Source organism: Panulirus ornatus, chromosome 41, assembly GCF_036320965.1.
Source record: "Panulirus ornatus isolate Po-2019 chromosome 41, ASM3632096v1, whole genome shotgun sequence".
In the NCBI taxonomy this organism is placed as follows: domain Eukaryota; kingdom Metazoa; phylum Arthropoda; class Malacostraca; order Decapoda; family Palinuridae; genus Panulirus; species Panulirus ornatus.
Window position 1 is genome coordinate 8,082,533 of NC_092264.1, and position 19,450 is coordinate 8,101,982.

The window sequence follows — 19,450 nt, forward strand, 5'->3', positions numbered from 1 at the left end:
CGGAAAAAGCTTTCTCCCTCCTGGAACATAGCCAAGGGACCTCGACCACGCCTACTCACTTCTGCAACACAACGACACCATGAAAACGTTTTTTTTTTTCTTCCTGCAACACAGTCATGGGAAATAAGTAGCTCTTTGCAGCACAACCTCGATACCTCAGCAAAGCCTGCTTCCTCTTTTTGCAGCATCATGAGGCGTGGTGAAATCGGGCAACGAATCACCTTGTAGCAGCATCACAGTACTGCTTGACATTTCATCATACTCCCGCACCAGCAGTTACTATTGTTCTTTCAGTTTGCCGATGAGCTTTCTATTCCACAATAATACAGCACTGTCGTTGCCTGGGCTTTATGTATTCCACTTTGCCCTCATATACCCAAAGAGATTAAGCAAATACTCCTCTACAAAAGTTTAAAAAGACAGTAAAACAGCTTTACATTTTCGGATGATCATAAGGTTTTACTTTCAAGAAGGTTGAAAAACCACACTTTTTTCCTGGCAATCTTATGTGAATGGGACACACGGCATTGCATCATTGTTTGGGGCGACAAAAATTGATTTAAACTTTGTGCTCTTTAAAGACATCTTTCAAAACAAAGACTGGTTATAATCAACAGTTACACAATTAGAGACCAATAAAATTCCAAATAGTATATTTTATACGATAGTGTATCTTTATAGTATTCATTGTTAGCCTTATAAGGGGTAGAATTATTGAAAAACTTTAAAGAATTCTAATTTTCAAGATGTTGATACGGTCTCAGCTGATCCCGGTAAACACCGGTGTGTGTGTGTGTGTTGTGGTTTGTTGTAGTACAGTGTTGTCGCACAGCCCAGTGTCTGGTCGACTGAGGTGGTTGTCAGTGTTTGGTCTATTATCAGGCTGTTTAACTCTGAAGGTATGATATATGAATACATGTTCTAAATGTTTTCCATATCAGTCCAGTCATAATATTCTTCCGTAATGAGAACAAATTCTATTTGATAAGGAAAGTTTTGAATGGCCGCCGAGGAACTTTGTTTCATAAGGAAGTAAACTGCCGTCAGTTTTGTTGATAGTTTGAGAAATGGATTATGAATGAGCTAGGATATGTAAAAATTGAATAAGTGCCGGCGGACCATTAGAATATTAAAGAATCGCTAACGTACCTAAACTACTCAATCCTAAAAAGTATGGCTTTTCAGTTCAGAACAAAAATTGCTTAAGGATAGATAAATATGAAATGTCTTTGTTCGCTGGCATGTAATCAGTTACATATTAGAATTTTCATATTGATTTCATTTGTTAGTTATCATATCCTGGATTAGAATATTTTCATAATCTGGTCCCATTACAGCAGCTTCATGAGGCATGTTTCATACGCCTAATTTTCATGAATAATGTTCAAATAAGAAAAACGTCAGAAAGAGTATTAAAGTGATTCATTGAGAAAATTTGTCATAAGATGCTACCAAATGTATTATGGAATTTGTTCTGGAGATGAAGACAACTTCTGCATATAGCTGTAGTTATTTTGCCAATGTGTGGGCAGCACTAGGTCATACAGCATTATGCCAGAATTATTTGTTTTCTTTGTGTATCATAGGACTCATAAGAGAGCTTATGTCCGTTGGAGTGTAGGGAAAGTAGTTAAGAACAGTCAGTCCAATTTAACTTACCCAACATTCAGCCAGGGAGCCAAAATTTATGAAGTTGGTTTTGAGTATGAGTTTTTAACCTCCAGTTAGCTTGAAGTTTTTCCTGTGTGTAGGAAGGGGTTATTAATGTCGAGGGCCCTCAGTAGTTTGTCTTTTGGATTAGCCTGATAGTTTAACAGTGTTTTATATTAATAGCCCGTTGCCATAGGCAAAAGATACTTATGTTGTGGTTCTGGAGTGAAAGCAAGTTTATTGCAACATTGTGACTATATATTCATATTTGATATGGTGAAAGTCTTGGGGCCACAGTAAAGACATAAGTAATTTCCATTTTCTCCGGTATCTGGCTATATACTAGTTAGTCTTATGTCTCACGCGCTTGTGCACTGGAAATAGTAAGATCCCCCACCCTTAAGTGAACTGTGAAATGATTATAGCATTCCTCACCTTTAAGTGAATGTAACTTACTTCTCTCCCACCCTTAAGGTAGTGCAAGGAACAGAGGAATAAAGACCACATTTGCTCATCCATTCTCTGTCAGATGTATTGTACCAAAATCACAACTCCCTATCCATGACCAGGTCCCACAGACCTTTCCATGGGGTCCCCCAGCTGCATCACATACACACACACACACACACACACACACACACACACACACACACACACACACACACACCAAACTCAGTCACCAACTTCTGCAGTTTCTCACCCAAATCAGCCACCAGCGCTGTATCATCAGCGAACAACAACTGACTCATTTCCCAAGCCCTCTCATCCACAACAGACTGCATACTTGCCCCTCTCGCGAAAACTCTTGCATTCACCTCCCTCACAACCCCATCCATAAACGAATTAAACAACCATGGAGACATCACGCACCCCTGCTGCAAACCGACATTTTATTGGGAACCAGTCACTTTCCTCTCTTCCTACTTGTACACATGCCTTACATCCTCGATAAAAACTTTTCACTGCTTCCAGCAACTTGCCTCCAACACTATACACTCTTAATATATATGTATATATATTTTACTTTATTATACTTTGTTGCTGTCTCCTGCGTTAGCGAGGTAGCGCAAGGAAACAGACGAAAGAATGGCCCAACCCACCCTCATTATTGAACATATATATATATATATATATATATATATATATATATATATATATATATATATATATATATATATATATCTTTCTTTCAAACTATTCGCCGTTTCCCGCGTTAGCGAGGTAGTGTTAAGAACAGAGAACTGGGCCTTTGAGGGAATATCCTCACCTGGCCCCCTTCTCTGTTCCTTCTTTTGGAAAATTAATAAAAGATAATGAGAGGGGAGGATTTCCAGCCCCCCTCGCTCCCTCCCCTTTTAGTCGCCTTCTACGACACGCAGGGAATACGTGGGAAGTATTCTTTCTCCCCTATCCCCAGGGATATATATATATATATATATATATATATATATATATATATATATATATATATATATATATATATATATATTTTTTTTTTTTTTTCATACTATTCGCCATTTCCCGCATTAGCGAGGTAGCGTTAAGAACAGAGGACTGGGCCTTTGAGGGAATATCCTCATATGGCCCCCTTCTCTGTTCCTTCTTTTGGAAAATTTAAAAAGAAATGAGAGGGGAGGATTTCCAGCCCCCCGCTATATATATATATATATATATATATATATAGGGGATAGGGGATTAAGAATACTTCCCACGTATTCCCTGCATGTCGTAGAAGGCGACTAAAAGGGGAGGGAGCAGGGGCTGGAAATCCTCCCCTCTTGGTTTTTTTCTTTTTTTTAATTTTCCAAAAGAAGGAACAGAGGGGGCCAGGTGAGGATATTCCAAAAAAGGCCCAGTCCTCTGTTCTTAACGCTACCTCGCTAATGTGGGAAATGGCGAATAGTATGAAAGAAAAAGAAAGATATATATATATATATATATATATATATATATATATATATATATATATATATATATATATATATATATATGTGTGTGTGTGTGTGTGTGTGTGTGTGTGTGTGTGTGTTTATGTGTGTGTGTGTTTGTGTGTGTCTGTGTGTGTGCTTGCGTGTTTGTGTGTGCTGACAATTGCATCATTTTGCAGTGAATGGGATGTTGTATTTAAGTACTAATATGTTTTCAGCTATTTGAAGTGAGTCATGGAAGAAATTCAGCTTGTTCCAATTGTGCAGAAACCATTAATTCGGCTGCCTATTCTGTCAAGTTTGTCTTTGCCTTCTGTTGTAACAGACTACATAAAGAATTTGTCAAGACCTCAGAAGGTTAGTGTTTGTAAATATTATATTATTTTACTTAATGAGCATAGAAAATGTAATTTGTTACTAAAAAGGTTCTTTTCCATTATATTCAACTCTCTTATAATAATCAAGGTTAAGTGCATGCAGCCTTTGAACAGATTCACCCTTATCTTATTTTCTGTGTACTAAAGTGACCAGATATTTCCTTACTTATAATGATCTTCTTGATTTTATATCTTTTACTTTAACTTGAGTTATTTGTAGAGTGAAAGTAATGATTCCATTTACACTTCCAACTTCACTCATAAAATGGTTGCTAAAAATTGGTGTGCTTTCTAGCATGGATTGGAAATTTTGATGATAAGTTGAAGAGGAATTCTATCTCTCTATCTCTATCTCTGGTGCCTGTACCCCCTGGGAACCCCCTCAAGGAGGTGGCCGTATAAAAAGTCTCTATAACTGATGAACTCTTGTGCCACTTCTTACCCTTGAATGCCTCACCCTTAGCAGGCCAGTGGCAGAGGGCAACTCTGTCACACTTTTTCTAGAGATTCCTACCTAATGTTCCTAGTGACTGCTTTCTCCTAATATGTCTACCTAATGTTCCTGCCTAATTTTCCAACCAACTACTTCTACCCAATGCTCCTGCTCTTTAAGGACATTACCGCTGAATGCACTACAAAATTCATTTGCATCAAAAAGTATCTTACGCTTGAATGTAATATCCAGTGTATGTATTTCATTTATTTTTTATTGCATTGTATTATGTATTATGATAGGTGTAATGTACATAATGTATTGGTCAAGTTTAGATTTATCATCCATTTTTGACCAAAATATGCTGAAATAGGGTATTGTTTAGAACTTATGGTTTTAGAATTGATAGTGTGTTAAAGAATATAGAACCTAATCACCTTGCATTATAAGTCAAATGTTTTGTTTCAGATTGTCATCATCAGTGTAGGAACTGGTTTAACGTTAGTAGGTCTTGTTGCTCGATATTTGCGTCGTCGGCGTCGTCGCACCCTAAGAAAGTCTGCTTTGGCCAAACATGATGACTTAAGTCGAAGCCAGAAGAAAAGTAAACCCATCACAATACGTAGTCCCTCTGGTGGTGAGTATATAGTAATTAAATTGGTGTTAATAGTAATGTCATTGGAGGTCTGTCACACATTCTATGAACTTCACAATGTCTTTTAGCAAGCTCTAATGTTTTACCATTTATTTTTGGATTTTGGAAGAATAAGTCTTGAACTTGTGTTGATGTTCTTAAGTGAAAGCACAGGGAGTCTAAGTGTCTTAAGTCTACATAGAATTTAAGGGATAAGGTAAAAGATTTGATGATGGTGCTTATATGTTCAGGTTAGTGTAGTTTATCTCCCAGATTGACACCAAGAAGTTTGGTGGAGTGAACATCTTGGAAGGGGATGGATTCTAGTAATACAGTAAGTGGTGGGAAATGGGTGGACTTACTTGTAATGTCAATGATAGCATCTTCATGAAAGTGATTTTTGGTATAATATGTGGTATATTTTTTTGTGAAATATGATACAAGTTAGAAATTAGAAATCATAAAATTTTCCTCAGTTTTGTGCTGTTGCAATATAACTCCCCAAATTCAAACACTGAATGCTGGATCCCACAAATTCAAACATTGAATGCTAGATCCCAAAAATCATGCCCTTTTGAAGATCAGCTTGTGTCCAGTTTATGTTTAAATTACAGAAAAATAAGATGCCATTCCAGGAAGTGGACATTCTGTCTGAGTGATGCCATTATTGGTGTGCACTTTTTCTTTCCAAAACCAGAATAATCCCACAGGCCAAAAAGTTCATGTTTTGGAAATTATAATCTAGGTTTGGGAAAATGCGTCTTTCTTCCAAAACCTAGAATATGTGTCTTTCTTCCAAAACCTAGAATATGTCCCAAAGTTATCACCTTTGCACAACATGTAATCAAGAATTGGGAGGATACACTGTGTTTGAGTAGTTATTTGAATTAAAGAAAGGAATAAAGAATTTAATATGCTGTCAAAGTATATCATGTCAAAGCAATAACTCTGGGAATAATTGTGTTTTAATACTGTTTGGAAGAGGGTGCTTTCATAACATCATATTGTACCACCACAAAGATCATTACAGATTGTCCACATTTATAGTCCAGGGTATTTAGTGCAATTTCAGAAATGCATATAAGATTAATAGGAGATGCTCTAAATAAATTTTATGTATTTTTCTCAGAAATACACAGCATCGGTGGCAACATATCTCCTGGATTCCATCGTTCCGTTCATAGGCAGAGTTCCATCTCTGTAAGCAGTGAACGGATGAGTATAGCCTCTGTGGCAACCACACAGGCTGCTGATGGTAATATGCTGACACCTCAACAGTATGGAGTTATGGGTAAGTAATTACAATGTGTACCATGTTGTTGATATGTACTCAAATTTCTGTGCAAGGATTTATAAAGTCAGTAGTACATTACAGTTTTTAACATGATTAATATATTAGGTTAATTGAATCTTAGTTTATATCCCTAAGTTATTAGAAGAATTGCATTATTCATATGTTGATTAAGAGGATGTAAATTCCGCATGTTTGTCAATAATGTTATGAAAGTGTCATGAAACGCCTCTTAGAAATCTTGATACAGCATAGGCAATCCCCACAGAGCAACGGTTCACAGAGTGACGTTTCATGGTATTGCCATCTGAGAATTAGACTAGAAATTCATAGAATGACTGAAATTTTGTAAGAGGAGCAGATATGAGGAAAATTTTTATTTTCCTTGAAAATCTTTTTCAGTCAATAATGAAATATTTCTTTACATTGTAGGATTTTTCACTTAAGTTATTAAAGGAACCTTACTTTAGATTTTTATTGTATTCAAGTTACAGATGGTCATATTTTCATATTCTTAATGAAACACATCCTGCTCCACCACCACCTACAACCTGACTCAATCCCTCATCGCTGGCTTTCTCAGTAAGAATCATTAAGTATTGTTTGATTAACCAATGATATAGCAACAGTTTCTGAACCAGAGTCTAAGCTACTTCATGATAGAGAATATTATATTGCTAGTATGATTTTGGGTATAGGCCATTCTTGAGAATTTGGTTGGGAAAATTGTTTATCTAGGACATAAACCTCATTTATGACCGGGGTTTCATTTACTTGTACAATGACATTCCACTTTAACAAGAGTTTGTTAGGAATGTGAATAACCCTGTTGCTCTGCGAGGAGGCCCTGCACTGATTTTTTTGATGCATGCTGTTGTGGCTTACAACCTATAAAGTTTATGCTAAAGTAAGATTTATCATTCAGTACAAGTAAGCTATGAATTTTTGTTCCTTTTCGTGTTTTGTAGATTCTCAGTTGCTGTAAGGAGGATGGCTCATGCAAAACTTTATCACATAAATTCCTTGCATCTGTGCACATGCCAGGACTTCTTACTTACATATGTACTCTATCTGTTTGCCTTTAAATCTTACCTTTGGTTTTTCTCACAAATTCCTTTCACTATTCTGACTTAAAAGTATTTTAATTTTCATCTTTGTATCTGTTTCCCCATATTCCCGCAGCACTTCAGGACACCATCCTTTATTATATCAGCATGCACCCAGTAGTTCTATAACTCTTTTTGAACTCCTTACTTCAACAACTTTGCTTGCCGTTATGTACAAATTGCACTATCCCCTGTAATGAACTTTGGCATAATTTTTCTCTGTGCACTTGACGGAGCTTTCATCCTTATTGATTTAAAGCATTTGGAATATGATGAGTGAAGCTCAGCTACCTCAACAAAGTATCAGCACTACTTTAAGAACTGTATCCCATGGACCAGCTCTTCCATACTCAGCATCTACTTCAGCCACTCTGCTTGCCATTGTCTTGTTACAATGGCTTAATGGAAAATGCTTATGATGTTGCATGTTGCACTGTCCCCTTTAACAAGCTTAGCCACACATCTTGATTCATATTTTTCCTCTATGCACCTGACAGAGCTTTTAATCTTATTCAGTCAAAGCAGATGGGACCTGAAGAGAAAGCTCATCAACCCTAACAAAGTATCAATACTACCTTAAGAACTGTTTTTCCTGGGCCAGCCAATAACGTCTCTCAGAACGTGCTAAACTCACTTATAATTATTATCCATTCAGTCATTGTTAGCCCATAGACAGAATGCTGACAGACACAAGAAGCATTTTTCTTATGATTTCATATTTGCCTGTTGTTTCCTTCATTAGTAAGGAATGGACAAAGAAAGGCCATTCTGTGGTTGCTTATGATGAAGATTTGCAATTTATATCTGTAGAGTCAATAGTTTTTTTCACTAGTATGAAGTAATATGTACCTACTGCATACCAAACAGAATTTCATCAATTGTGGATATGTTTAGCTGCAGTCTGCTGTTTATTTTCCAGAGAAATTTCCATGACAGTGGTGATAGTTTTTTGTATTCTTATGTATCTGGGTTCAGAAGTGTCGTGTTCTTTGTGGTTTTACAAGATTTAAATTCGTTATGATGTCATCTTCATATGGTGTTAATGGACATGAATACAGCACGTCTGTCATAAGTATCATGCCACATGAAGCATTTTTTTTTTTTTAGTTAATTTAATGATCATGATCCATTTTTTTTTTTACACTACTTTGAATACAATGAATGATGATGAACTTAACAGTTAATGTGTCTTTATACCTAACTGTCTGTGGATCTAGCTAGTTAATTATATATCTACAGGTATTTTTCTGTCTATGGATATGTCTATTTATGAATCTATCTTTTGGGTATCACATTGATTTCAATTTTTATTAACAAATTTTGTGAATTAGAGCATACAGATAGCTTTGATTTCAGACACTATCAGCACATCTTAGAGCTACTATGTGTTGATATTTTAGGATATGGAGACACAAAAACTATGGCACTGAGATCAGAACCCTGTGATATCCTTAAGCATATTAGAACTTAGAGAATGTAGGGTACTTAAGACTTTTGCACAGTGATATTCAGGGTTATTGGCACACAAAGAAATGATATTTGTATTTTTTTTTTTTACTTTTGATATTATAGGATAACTTGGAAATTAGAATATTCAGTACCCTATGATATCTCAGGGTGTTTGCACAAACGGAAAAGGATTATTTACATATGTCTCCTTTTATTCTATGGTTACTAACATACAGAAAGAGTTGAAGTTTTAAGAATATTTAGTGCCCTTTATATTGAAGGTTCCAAAATGGCTCATAGGCCATGTATCTTTCGAAGTGTGATTTTTTTCTATGTTGGATGTAAAAGTGAGGAAAACAATTTAGTTTGCGCTAAAGGCTAAATGCAAAAATCGTTTTTTGTTAACTAAGCCGTTTTCTCTGAACTAATTTTCTGGTTAACTATTCTAAACGAAGTAATTGCTTACCTCAGCATTTTTTTTTTTCTAGTTATTCAGCTTATTCTTGAAGTTTACAGTTTTGGTTTGTACAAGTTATACCAAAAATTAAGAGCATTAAGTGGGTGTCGTAGAACACAGCTTGTCCAGCAAATTTGAAATACTGTTGTAATGTACAGTGATCCCGTGAGGTTGCATTGCAGACGTTATATATATATATATATATATATATATATATATATATATATATATATATATATATATATATATATATATATACCTCGCAAACGCGGGACACAGCGACAAAGCAAAATATATATATATATATATATATATATATATATATATATATATATATATATATATATATATATATATATATATACAACATTGTTGGAACCACTATTCCTTCAAACATACCCATTTTTGCTTTCCGAGATAATGTTCTCGACTTCCACACATTCTTCAAGGCTCCCAGAATTTTTCCCCCTCCCCCACCCTATGATCCACTTCCGCTTCCATGGTTCCATCCGCTGCCAGATCCACTCCCAGATATCTAAAACACTTCACTTCCTCCAGCTCCTCTCCATTCAAACGTGGACTATGGATAGAATTGTGCGCAGGAGGATGGATGTGCTGGAAATGAGATGTTTGAGGACAATGTGTGGTGTGAGGTGGTTTGATCGAGTAAGTAACGTAAGGGTAAGAGAGATGTGTGGAAATAAAAAGAGCGTGGTTGAGAGAGCAGAAGAGGGTGTTTTGAAATGGTTTGGTCACATGGAGAGAATGAGTGAGGAAAGATTGACCAAGAGGATATATGTGTCGGAGGTGGAGGGAACGAGGAGAAGAGGGAGACCAAATTGGAGGTGGAAAGATGGAGTGAAAAAGATTTTGTGTGATCGGGGCCTGAACATGCAGGAGGGTGAAAGGAGGGCAAAGAATAGAGTGAATTGGATCGATGTGGTATACCGGGGTTGACGTGCTGTCAGTGGATTGAATCAAGGCATGTGTATGGGGGTGGGTTGGGCCATTTCTTTCGTCTGTTTCCTTGCGCTACCTCGCAATCGCGGGAGACAGCGACAAAGCAAAAAAAAAAAAAAAAAAAAAAAAAAAAAAATATATATATATATATATATATATATATATATATATATATATATATATATATATATATATATGTGTGTGTGTGTGTGTGTGTGTGTGTGTGTGTGTGTGTGTGTGTGGAAATAAAAAGAGCGTGGTTGAGAGAGCAGAAGAGGGTGTTTTGAAATGGTTTGGGCACATGGAGAGAATGAGTGAGGAAAGATTGACCAAGAGGATATATGTGTCGGAGGTGGAGGGAACGAGGAGAAGTGGGAGACCAAATTGGAGGTGGAAAGATGGAGTGAAAAAGATTTTGTGTGGTCGGGGCCTGAACATGCAAGAGGGTGAAAGGAGGGCAAGGAATAGAGTGAATTGGATCGATGTGGTATACCTGGGTTGACGTGCTGTCAGTGGATTGAATCAGGGCATGTGAAGCGTCTGGGGTAAACCATGGAAAGCTGTGTAGGTATGTATATTTGCGTGTGTGGACGTATGTATATACATGTGTATGGGGGTGGGTTGGGCCATTTCTTTCGTCTGTTTCCTTGCGCTACCTCGCAAACGCGGGAGACAGCGACAAAGCAAAAAAAAAAAAAAAAAAAAATATATATATATATATATATATATATATATATATATATATAAAGTGCATAGAAACGCGCACCTTCATTTTGATCTTGTCTTTTTTCCCCAGTCTCCTCTTGGGCAGTGTAATATTGGCGTGAGGGGCTCTAGGATGTGCTGTCCTCTGCCAATCTCCTTTTTTACCGCCCATAAAAGTGCCTGCCGTAAAACGTCACCCAGTGGTGTCGAACCCCCTCCTTTTGTTCCCTTGTCCAGTCATGTTGATTGTTTCTTTTGTCTGTTATGAAAGTGAATTTACGCCTGATATAGGATGAATATTTGGCCAGAGGGAAATTTCGTGAAGGATAACGATATTATATGTTTAATGGTTTATGGCTAATTATTTCACATGTTGGTATATTTTATTAGTCTGCTTGAATAATTAAATGTTGCGAGTGACGCTATGATGATAATAGATTTAGCCTTACCTGTTTTCTTCTTTTGTAATCTATACAAGGTCTCATTCCCTGACCAGAGTTTTAATGGTGGTTCAGTTAGGACATTCGTGGCAACAAACGCCTGCTGATGATATTGTTTTTTTGGTATATATATATATATATATATATATATATATATATATATATATATATATATATATATATATATATTCATTTTATTTATTTTGCTTTGTCGTTGTCTCCCGCGTTTGCGAGGTAGCGCAAGGAAACACGAAAGAAATGACCCAGCCCACCCCCATACACATGTATATACATACACGTCCCCACACGCAAATATACATACCCATACATCTCAGTGTACACATATATATACACACACAGACATATACATATATACACATGCACACAATTCACACTGTCTGCCTTTATTCATTCCCATCGCCACCTCGCCACACATGGAATAACATCCCCCTCCCCCTCATGTGTGCGAGGTAGCGCTAGGAAAAGACAACAAAGGCCCCATTTGTTCACACTCAGTCTCTAGCTGTCATGCAATAATGCCCGAAACCACAGCTCCCTTTCCACATCCAGGCCCCACAGAATTTTCCATAGTTTACCCCAGACGCTTCACATTCCCTGATTCAATCCATTGACAGCACGTCGACCCCGGTATACCACATCGATCCAACTCACTCTATTCCTTGCCCGCCTTTCACCCTCCTGCATGTTCAGGCCCCGATCACTCCAAATCTTTTTCACTCCATCTTTCCACCTCCAATTTGGTTTCCCACTTCTCCTCGTTCCCTCCATCTCCGACAAATATATCCTCTTGGTCAATCTTTCCTCACTCATTCTCTCCATGTGCCCAAACCATTTCAAAACTCCCTCTTCTGCTCTCTCAACCACGCTCTTTTTATTTCCACACATCTCTCTTACCCTTACATTACTTACTCGATCAAACCACCTCACACCACATATTGTCCTCAAACATCTCATTTCCAGCACATCCAACCTCCTGCGCACAACTCTATCCATAGCCCACGCCTCGCAACCATACAACTTTACATAGTGCCATTGTACAAAGGCAAAGGGGATAAGAGTGAGTGCTCATATTTCAGAGGTATAAGTTTGTTGAGTATTCCTGGTAAATTATATGGGAGGGTATTGATTGAGAGGGTGAAGGCATGTACAGAGCATCAGATTGGGGAAGAGCAGTGTGGTTTCAGAAGTGGTAAAGGTTGTGTGGATCAGGTGTTTGCTTTGAAGAATGTATGTGAGAAATACTTAGAAAAGCAAATGTATTTGTATGTAGCATTTACGGATCTGGAGAAGGCATATGATAGAGTTGATAGAGATGCTCTGTGGAAGGTATTAAGAATATATGGTGTGGGAGGCAAGTTGTTAGAAGCAGTGAAAAGTTTTTATTGAGGATGTAAGGCATGTGTACGTGTAGGAAGAGAGGAAAGTGATTGGTTCTCAGTGAATGTAGGTTTGCGGCAGGGGTGTGTGATGTCTCCATGGTTGTTTAATTTGTTTATGGATGGGGTTGTTAGGGAGGTGAATGCAAGAGTTTTGGAAAGAGGGGCAAGTATGAAGTCTGTTGGGGATGAGAGAGCTTGGGAAGTGAGTCAGTTGTTGTTCGCTGATGATACAGCGCTGGTGGCTGATTCATGTGAGAAACTGCAGAAGCTGGTGACTGAGTTTGGTAAAGTGTGTGAAAGAAGAAAGTTAAGAGTAAATGTAAATGTGAATAAGAGCAAGGTTATTAGGTACAGTAGGGTTGAGGGTCAAGTCAGTTGGGAGGTAAATTTGAATGGAGAAGAACTGGAGGAAGTATTTTAGATATCTGGGCGTGGATCTGGCAGCGGATGGAACCATGGAAGCGGAAGTGGATCATAGGGTGGGGGAGGGGCGAAAATCCTGGGAGCCTTGAAGAATGTGTGGAAGTCCAGAACATTATCTCTGAAAGCAAAAATGGGTATGTTTGAAGGAATAGTGGTTCCAACAATGTTGTATGGTTGCGAGGCGTGGGCTATGGATAGAGTTGTGCGCAGGAGGATGGATGTGCTGGAAATGAGATGTTTGAGGACAATGTGTGGTGTGAGGTGGTTTGATCGAGTAAGTAACGTAAGGGTAAGAGAGATGTGTGGAAATAAAAAGAGCGTGGTTGAGAGAGCAGAAGAGGGTGTTTTGAAATGGTTTGGGCACATGGAGAGAATGAGTGAGGAAAGATTGACCAAGAGGATATATGTGTCGGAGGTGGAGGGAACGAGGAGAAGTGGGAGACCAAATTGGAGGTGGAAAGATGGAGTGAAAAAGATTTTGTGTGATCGGGGCCTGAACATGCAGGAGGGTGAAAGGAGGGCAAGGAATAGAGTGAATTGGATCGATGTGGTATACCGGGGTTGACGTGCTGTCAGTGGATTGAATCAGGGCATGTGAAGCGTCTGGGGTAAACCATGGAAAGCTGTGTAGGTATGTATATTTGCTTGTGTGGACGTATGTATATACATGTGTATGGGGGTTGGTTGGGCCATTTCTTTCGTCTGTTTCCTTGCGCTACCTCGCAAACGCGGGAGACAGCGGCAAAAATATATATATATATATATATATATATATATATATATATATATATATATATATATATATATATATATATATATATATATATATAACGTACAAACCTCCAACAGCCAGGATCGAACCCAGGACCCCTGTCTATCAGGCGGGAATGCTACCGCTATGGTAGCGCTATTAGACAGGCTATGAGCCTGGCTAATAGGAAATAACTATTCGAATACTATGTACTCGAATACCCTTCGTCTCACGTTGGTGAGCAACTGGGTCTACACCGGTCATTTCCCAACAGTCGCACATAGCCAGCAGATAGCGTCAGTGTACTCTAATGCGAGGATGGCGTGAGGCCGTCACCCAGGGTTGTCCTGCAGGAGGGGAGCCTCCCTGTATCACCTCCGCCCGTCTCCCCACACTCCACACGGCACCTGGCCTCCTGTCATCCACCAATGAGCGAAGAAACCTTCGGTCGTGCTGATTCTCGTGTCGTGTGCGTTGAAATTTTTTCCCCTTGGTTACCGACATGCCACACGTGGAAACACACTCGAGTCACGCCCATCCCTGGTTAAAAAGAAATACGTTTATGAGAAAAAGGATGAAGGAATTAATCGGAGCTCCTCAAGTGTGAGTAGGCCTGACGCTTATGGGTAGAAAGGTTATAGGAAGAGGCGGAAGAAGGAAGGGGAGGGATTTCACAGCTTCGCTGATCGTGAAACAAAGAGGCGTCGTGACCGTCAGCATGAGCTCTCTGTGCAACTTGTTTGGCTAAGATTTGGGCGATGCGGTTTACGGTCGGCGATGGTGACGAGCTGGTGGTACTGCTGTCGAGTGATTTTTTTTTACGGGAACTTTTTATGGCGGTGCAGCAGAGCTGTACTGATGTTCCCATCATATGTAGCTGGGTTGACGTTTAAACCATTGTACAGTCAAGGATATAATCCTCCAGTAGTTTTTTCTTTTCGCTTCAGATTTCAACTTGCATTTTAGCTCAGACTTGGGTCGCAGGTTAGATGATGTCAGCTGAGCTCTGCCGCAGTGAGGCAAACCCACCAGAAAGTATTTACTGTGAATCAGTGTTTATTTGAGCTCGATTTATTGTCTACTTCAAGATTTTTTTTGTTTTGTTTTGGTTAGTGTATGTGGTATGAAACTCCCTGTAGTGATGGTAGGTTAGATATAGGAAGGTATTGTGTAATTAATAAACCTGATATTGTGTGTTTACAGAGTGTTGTTCGTCCATCATGATATACATTTGAAGGAGAAAATAAAATTCAGGATTTGCTGTCTTACACTTGTGTTGCCCCGTTTCTTAACTTTGTATATATGTACCATGGCTTTATGTTTCTGTACACACACACACACACACACACATGCAGACACAGTTCTTTGTCTATGGTATGATTTTTAATTGTTTACTTCTTCGTGTCGAAGGTTGCGGTCACGGTAAATTTCATATCAAGGTCCGGCCATAACGAAGCGTTAAGATGGCAGACGAGACAGACAGGGGAACTTTTACGCAAAGTTCTAAGCGAAGTCTTTTCCTTCCCCATTTCATGATTTTCTCTACTGTCTCGAACTGGGGGAAAAGCAAAACAAAACCGGAAATGGTCCATAAATTGGAAGGAAACTAATAAAGATAAGTTACGAGCGGGAGCCTCGAGATGTGAGGGTGTAAGCACCGTCAGTGTAGAGACAAGAGGTGAACGCTGGAACCTTTTTTTATAATGTTTCTGAGTCCAGCGATCACTTCCTTGTCGTTAGTTGTATTCTCTAGGTACTACTTGGTGACGCCGTGAATATTATCCCGTTTTTTTTTATTCCTTTTGAAATGTAATTCGTGATTTGTGTTTGTCGTTGCAAGTTTCCCTGATGTGTTGCTTGACATTTAAATTGGAATATTTATTTTTTTCGTCTTCTGGACTTGGCCCTGTAGGTCTTGATGCATGGGCTGCTAATGATACAGGGGTGGGTTGTCACACGCTACTCTCCTCTAATGAAGGGTTATATGTGTGTGTGCCGGGTCGTTGGGTCGTTAGCTTTAAGTCGCTGTTGGCTGAGAAGACAGCAGGAGGGTGAGGGGGAAGGGGCTGGGGGGGGGGGGGGTGGAATTACTATATTTGAGTTTGTTTATAGCTTGGTGGTGACTTCCGTGGATGGGCCGTTATGTTTCGTGCTTTGGGGAATGACTCCGCTGTGTAGTGACGCTTGTGTTATCGTGGGGACTGACTTGACTCCCAGACGCGGCTGGGAAATGATACTGGGGGGATGTAGCGGGAGGGACTGACATTGGTGATTATATGAGGGAGTGACGCTGCTGGGGATTATATTCCCCGGGGCTGATACTGCTGGGGATTAAACCTGTGCTGACGTTGGTGATAAAAGCTGTTAAGGATTGTACCATAGGGGGTCTAGCTTGGTGATTGTGCCTCAGTGTCGATATGATCGTGGCCGGGGACCGGGGCCTGGCACTGGTGATTGTGACTGGGGACTGAGACTGGTGATTGTGGCCGTGGACGCAATGGTGATTTTGTCCCGGGACTGTTGCACTGGTGATTGGCAGTTGATAATTTCAGTTTTTAAGTGGCTGTAGAGGAAGAGTCGGGGGCGGGAGGGGGTTGGGGTAGCTGGCACTGGTGAGGCGAGGGAAGAGTGGCGGTGGTGGTGAGGTGTGGCAGTAATTGCGAGGCGAGCTGTAAGGGCCCTTGTGGCTTAATGAGGCAGGTGTGAGGTAAAAAGCCTTGCCTCGGAAAGGTTGGGGTCTGTCCTCGTTGCTCGTGTGTGTGTGTGTGTGTGTGTGTGTGTGTAGATCTTGAGGATGTGGTGGACACCATCATAGATCGTGTTTTCATGTGATGTATCACTCGTGTCATACCCCTGGTGTGGGCTGGTGTACATCTTGCATGTGTGCCGACCCAGCACGGAAGGTTAAAGTACCTCTTCATGATAATCAATGTACAGATTATTCGAAATAATCTGGAATTTCAGACACACACGCCAGCGTTTACCGAATTATGTTCTTTTGTTAATTAGAAGAAATGTCGGAGTAATTAATGAATAATTAATGAACTAGGTTTACGCCGTTTCTTCATGCTATGCTCTTCTCATTGTCTAATTAATTTTAATTGTGCTGTTGTAGTTTTGTCTAATTCTTTGAGTATTCCAGTTCGACCCTTGAGAACTCCAGTACTATCCTTGAGTACGACGGTACGACCCTTGAGCACGTCGTTGCTGTTCTTGGGTATGCTAGCCCGACCTTTGACCAGACCCTTAAGGGTCAGAAGGTCTTACCGATGTGTTCAACGATCCTACCGTCATGCTCAAGGGTCGCGCCGTCGTACTGAGAGGGTTAAACGGGCGTATGACAGACTAACTGAACCTTTAATATAAAGAAGAAAAATTGTTGGTAAAAGATATACCTGTGTGTGTGTGTGTGTGTGTGTGTGTGTGTGTGTGTGTGTGTGTGTGTGTGTGTGTATCATGTGACGTATATGGCCTCATGTAGGAGCATAAAAAAGTACATAAATAGACTTACATATCGACTCTGCCAAAAAGGCTGGTCAAGTAACCACAAGCAGGAGTACAGACAGACACACACTGTAGGTTGATTTTGAGGAGCACAACAGCCCGGATTACAACGAGCCTTTGAGGACATGATTAGCTTTCAGTGTCATTAGTGAATAGATCAGGGAGAGCTATCTATCCCATGTTATCCCAGGCCTGTCGGACTGGGATAGGGGATAGAGGGGGAAGTGAAGATAAGTTATGGGATGGGATGGGATATATATGGGTGTGTGTATGATGATTGGGATGGTTGTACTGATGTAGGTTGTTGATTGTTGTAGGTTGTTATTGCCTTCAGGTATGGAGGTTCCCCGATTGCTTCAGAAGATGGGGTTGTACGTTTTGGTTGGTCGGTTGTGAGGGTCATTAGTGATGGTGGTTGCAGTGGTATGGCAATCATTACGGTCACCGGCCATATCACATGTCCAGGGTAGGGTGAGGATCTCTCTCTCTCTCTCTCTCTCTCTCTCTCTCTCTCTCTCTCTCTCTCTCTCTCTCTCTATATATATATATATATATATATATATATATATATTTTTTATTTATTTATTTTGCTTTGTCGCTGTCTCCCGCGTTAGCGAGATAGCGCAAGGAAACAGACGAAAGAATGGCCCAACCCACCCACATACACATGTATATACATACACGTCTACACACGCCAATATACATACCTGTACATCTCAACGTATACATATACATACACACACAGACATATACATATATTCACATGTACATAATTCATACTATCTGCCTCTATTCATTTCCATCGCCACCTCGCCACATATGAAATAACAACCCCCTCCCCCCTCATGTGTGCGAGGTAGCGCTAGGAAAAGACAGCAAAGGCCCCATTCGTTCACTCTGTCTCTAGCTGTCATGTAATAATGCACCGAAACCACAGCTCCCTTTCCATATATATATATATATATATATATATATATATATATATATATATATATATATATATATATATATATATATTATCCCTGGGGATAGGGGATTAAGAATACTTCCCACGTATTCCCTGCGTGTCGTAGAAGGCGACTAAAAGGGGAGGGAGCGGGGGGCTGGAAATCCTCCCCTCTCGTTTCTTTTTTTTAATTTTCCAAAAGAAGGAACATAGAAGGGGGCCAGATGAAGATATTCCCTTAAAGGCCCCAGTCCTATGTTCTTAACGCTACCTCGCTAACGCGGGAAATGGCGAATAGTTTGAAATATATATATATATTATATATATATATCTTATATATATATATATATATATATCTATATATATATATATCTATATATATATATACGTAAGGGTAAGAGAGATGTGTGGAAATAAAAAGAGCGTGGTTGATCTCTCCGCCGCGGGTGTTAGACGAGGTTATGGGCCAGGCGAGGAAGCGTGAGAAGATTGCCCCGCGGATATCTGTGTCGGAGGTGGCGGGACCCCGAGTGAGCAGCGCGAGGCCCCAATGCTTTTCCCCCCCCCTCCTGGTTTCCCCCCCCCCCCCCCCCCCCCCCCCCCCTCGGGGGTGTGTAACACCCTACCCCCCACCCCCTTTGGCTTGGAAGATGGAGTGAAAAAGATTTTGTGTGATCGGGGCCTGAACATGCAGGAGGGTGAAAGGAGGGCAAGGAATAGAGTGAATTGGATCGATGTGGTATACCGGGGTTGACGTGCTGTCAGTGGATTGAATCAGGGCATGTGAAGCGTCTGGGGTAAACCATGGAAAGCTGTGTAGGTATGTATATTTGCGTGTGTGGGACGTATGTATATACATGTGTATGGGGGTGGTTGGGCCATTTCTTTCGTCTGTTTCCTTGCGCTACCTCGCAAACGCGGGAGACAGCGACAAAGCAAAAAAAAAAAAAAAAAAATATATATATATAATATATATAGTAATATATATATATATAA

The 19,450-nt window shown here is 39.8% G+C and overlaps 1 protein-coding gene across 1 annotated transcript in view; it reads left to right on the forward strand.

Moving 5' to 3' along the window:
• The first annotated feature begins 783 nt into the window (after positions 1-783).
• The window catches only part of Miga (mitoguardin), a 487,611-nt gene continuing 468,944 nt past the window's right edge, over positions 784-19,450 (forward strand). The window contains exons 1-4 of the mRNA XM_071685973.1: positions 784-899; positions 3,797-3,935; positions 4,857-5,025; positions 6,152-6,313. Of these exons, the coding sequence (XP_071542074.1) occupies positions 3,813-3,935; positions 4,857-5,025; positions 6,152-6,313 (454 nt within the window). The 5' untranslated portion in view covers positions 784-899; positions 3,797-3,812. The remainder of the gene's footprint in view (positions 900-3,796; positions 3,936-4,856; positions 5,026-6,151; positions 6,314-19,450) is intronic.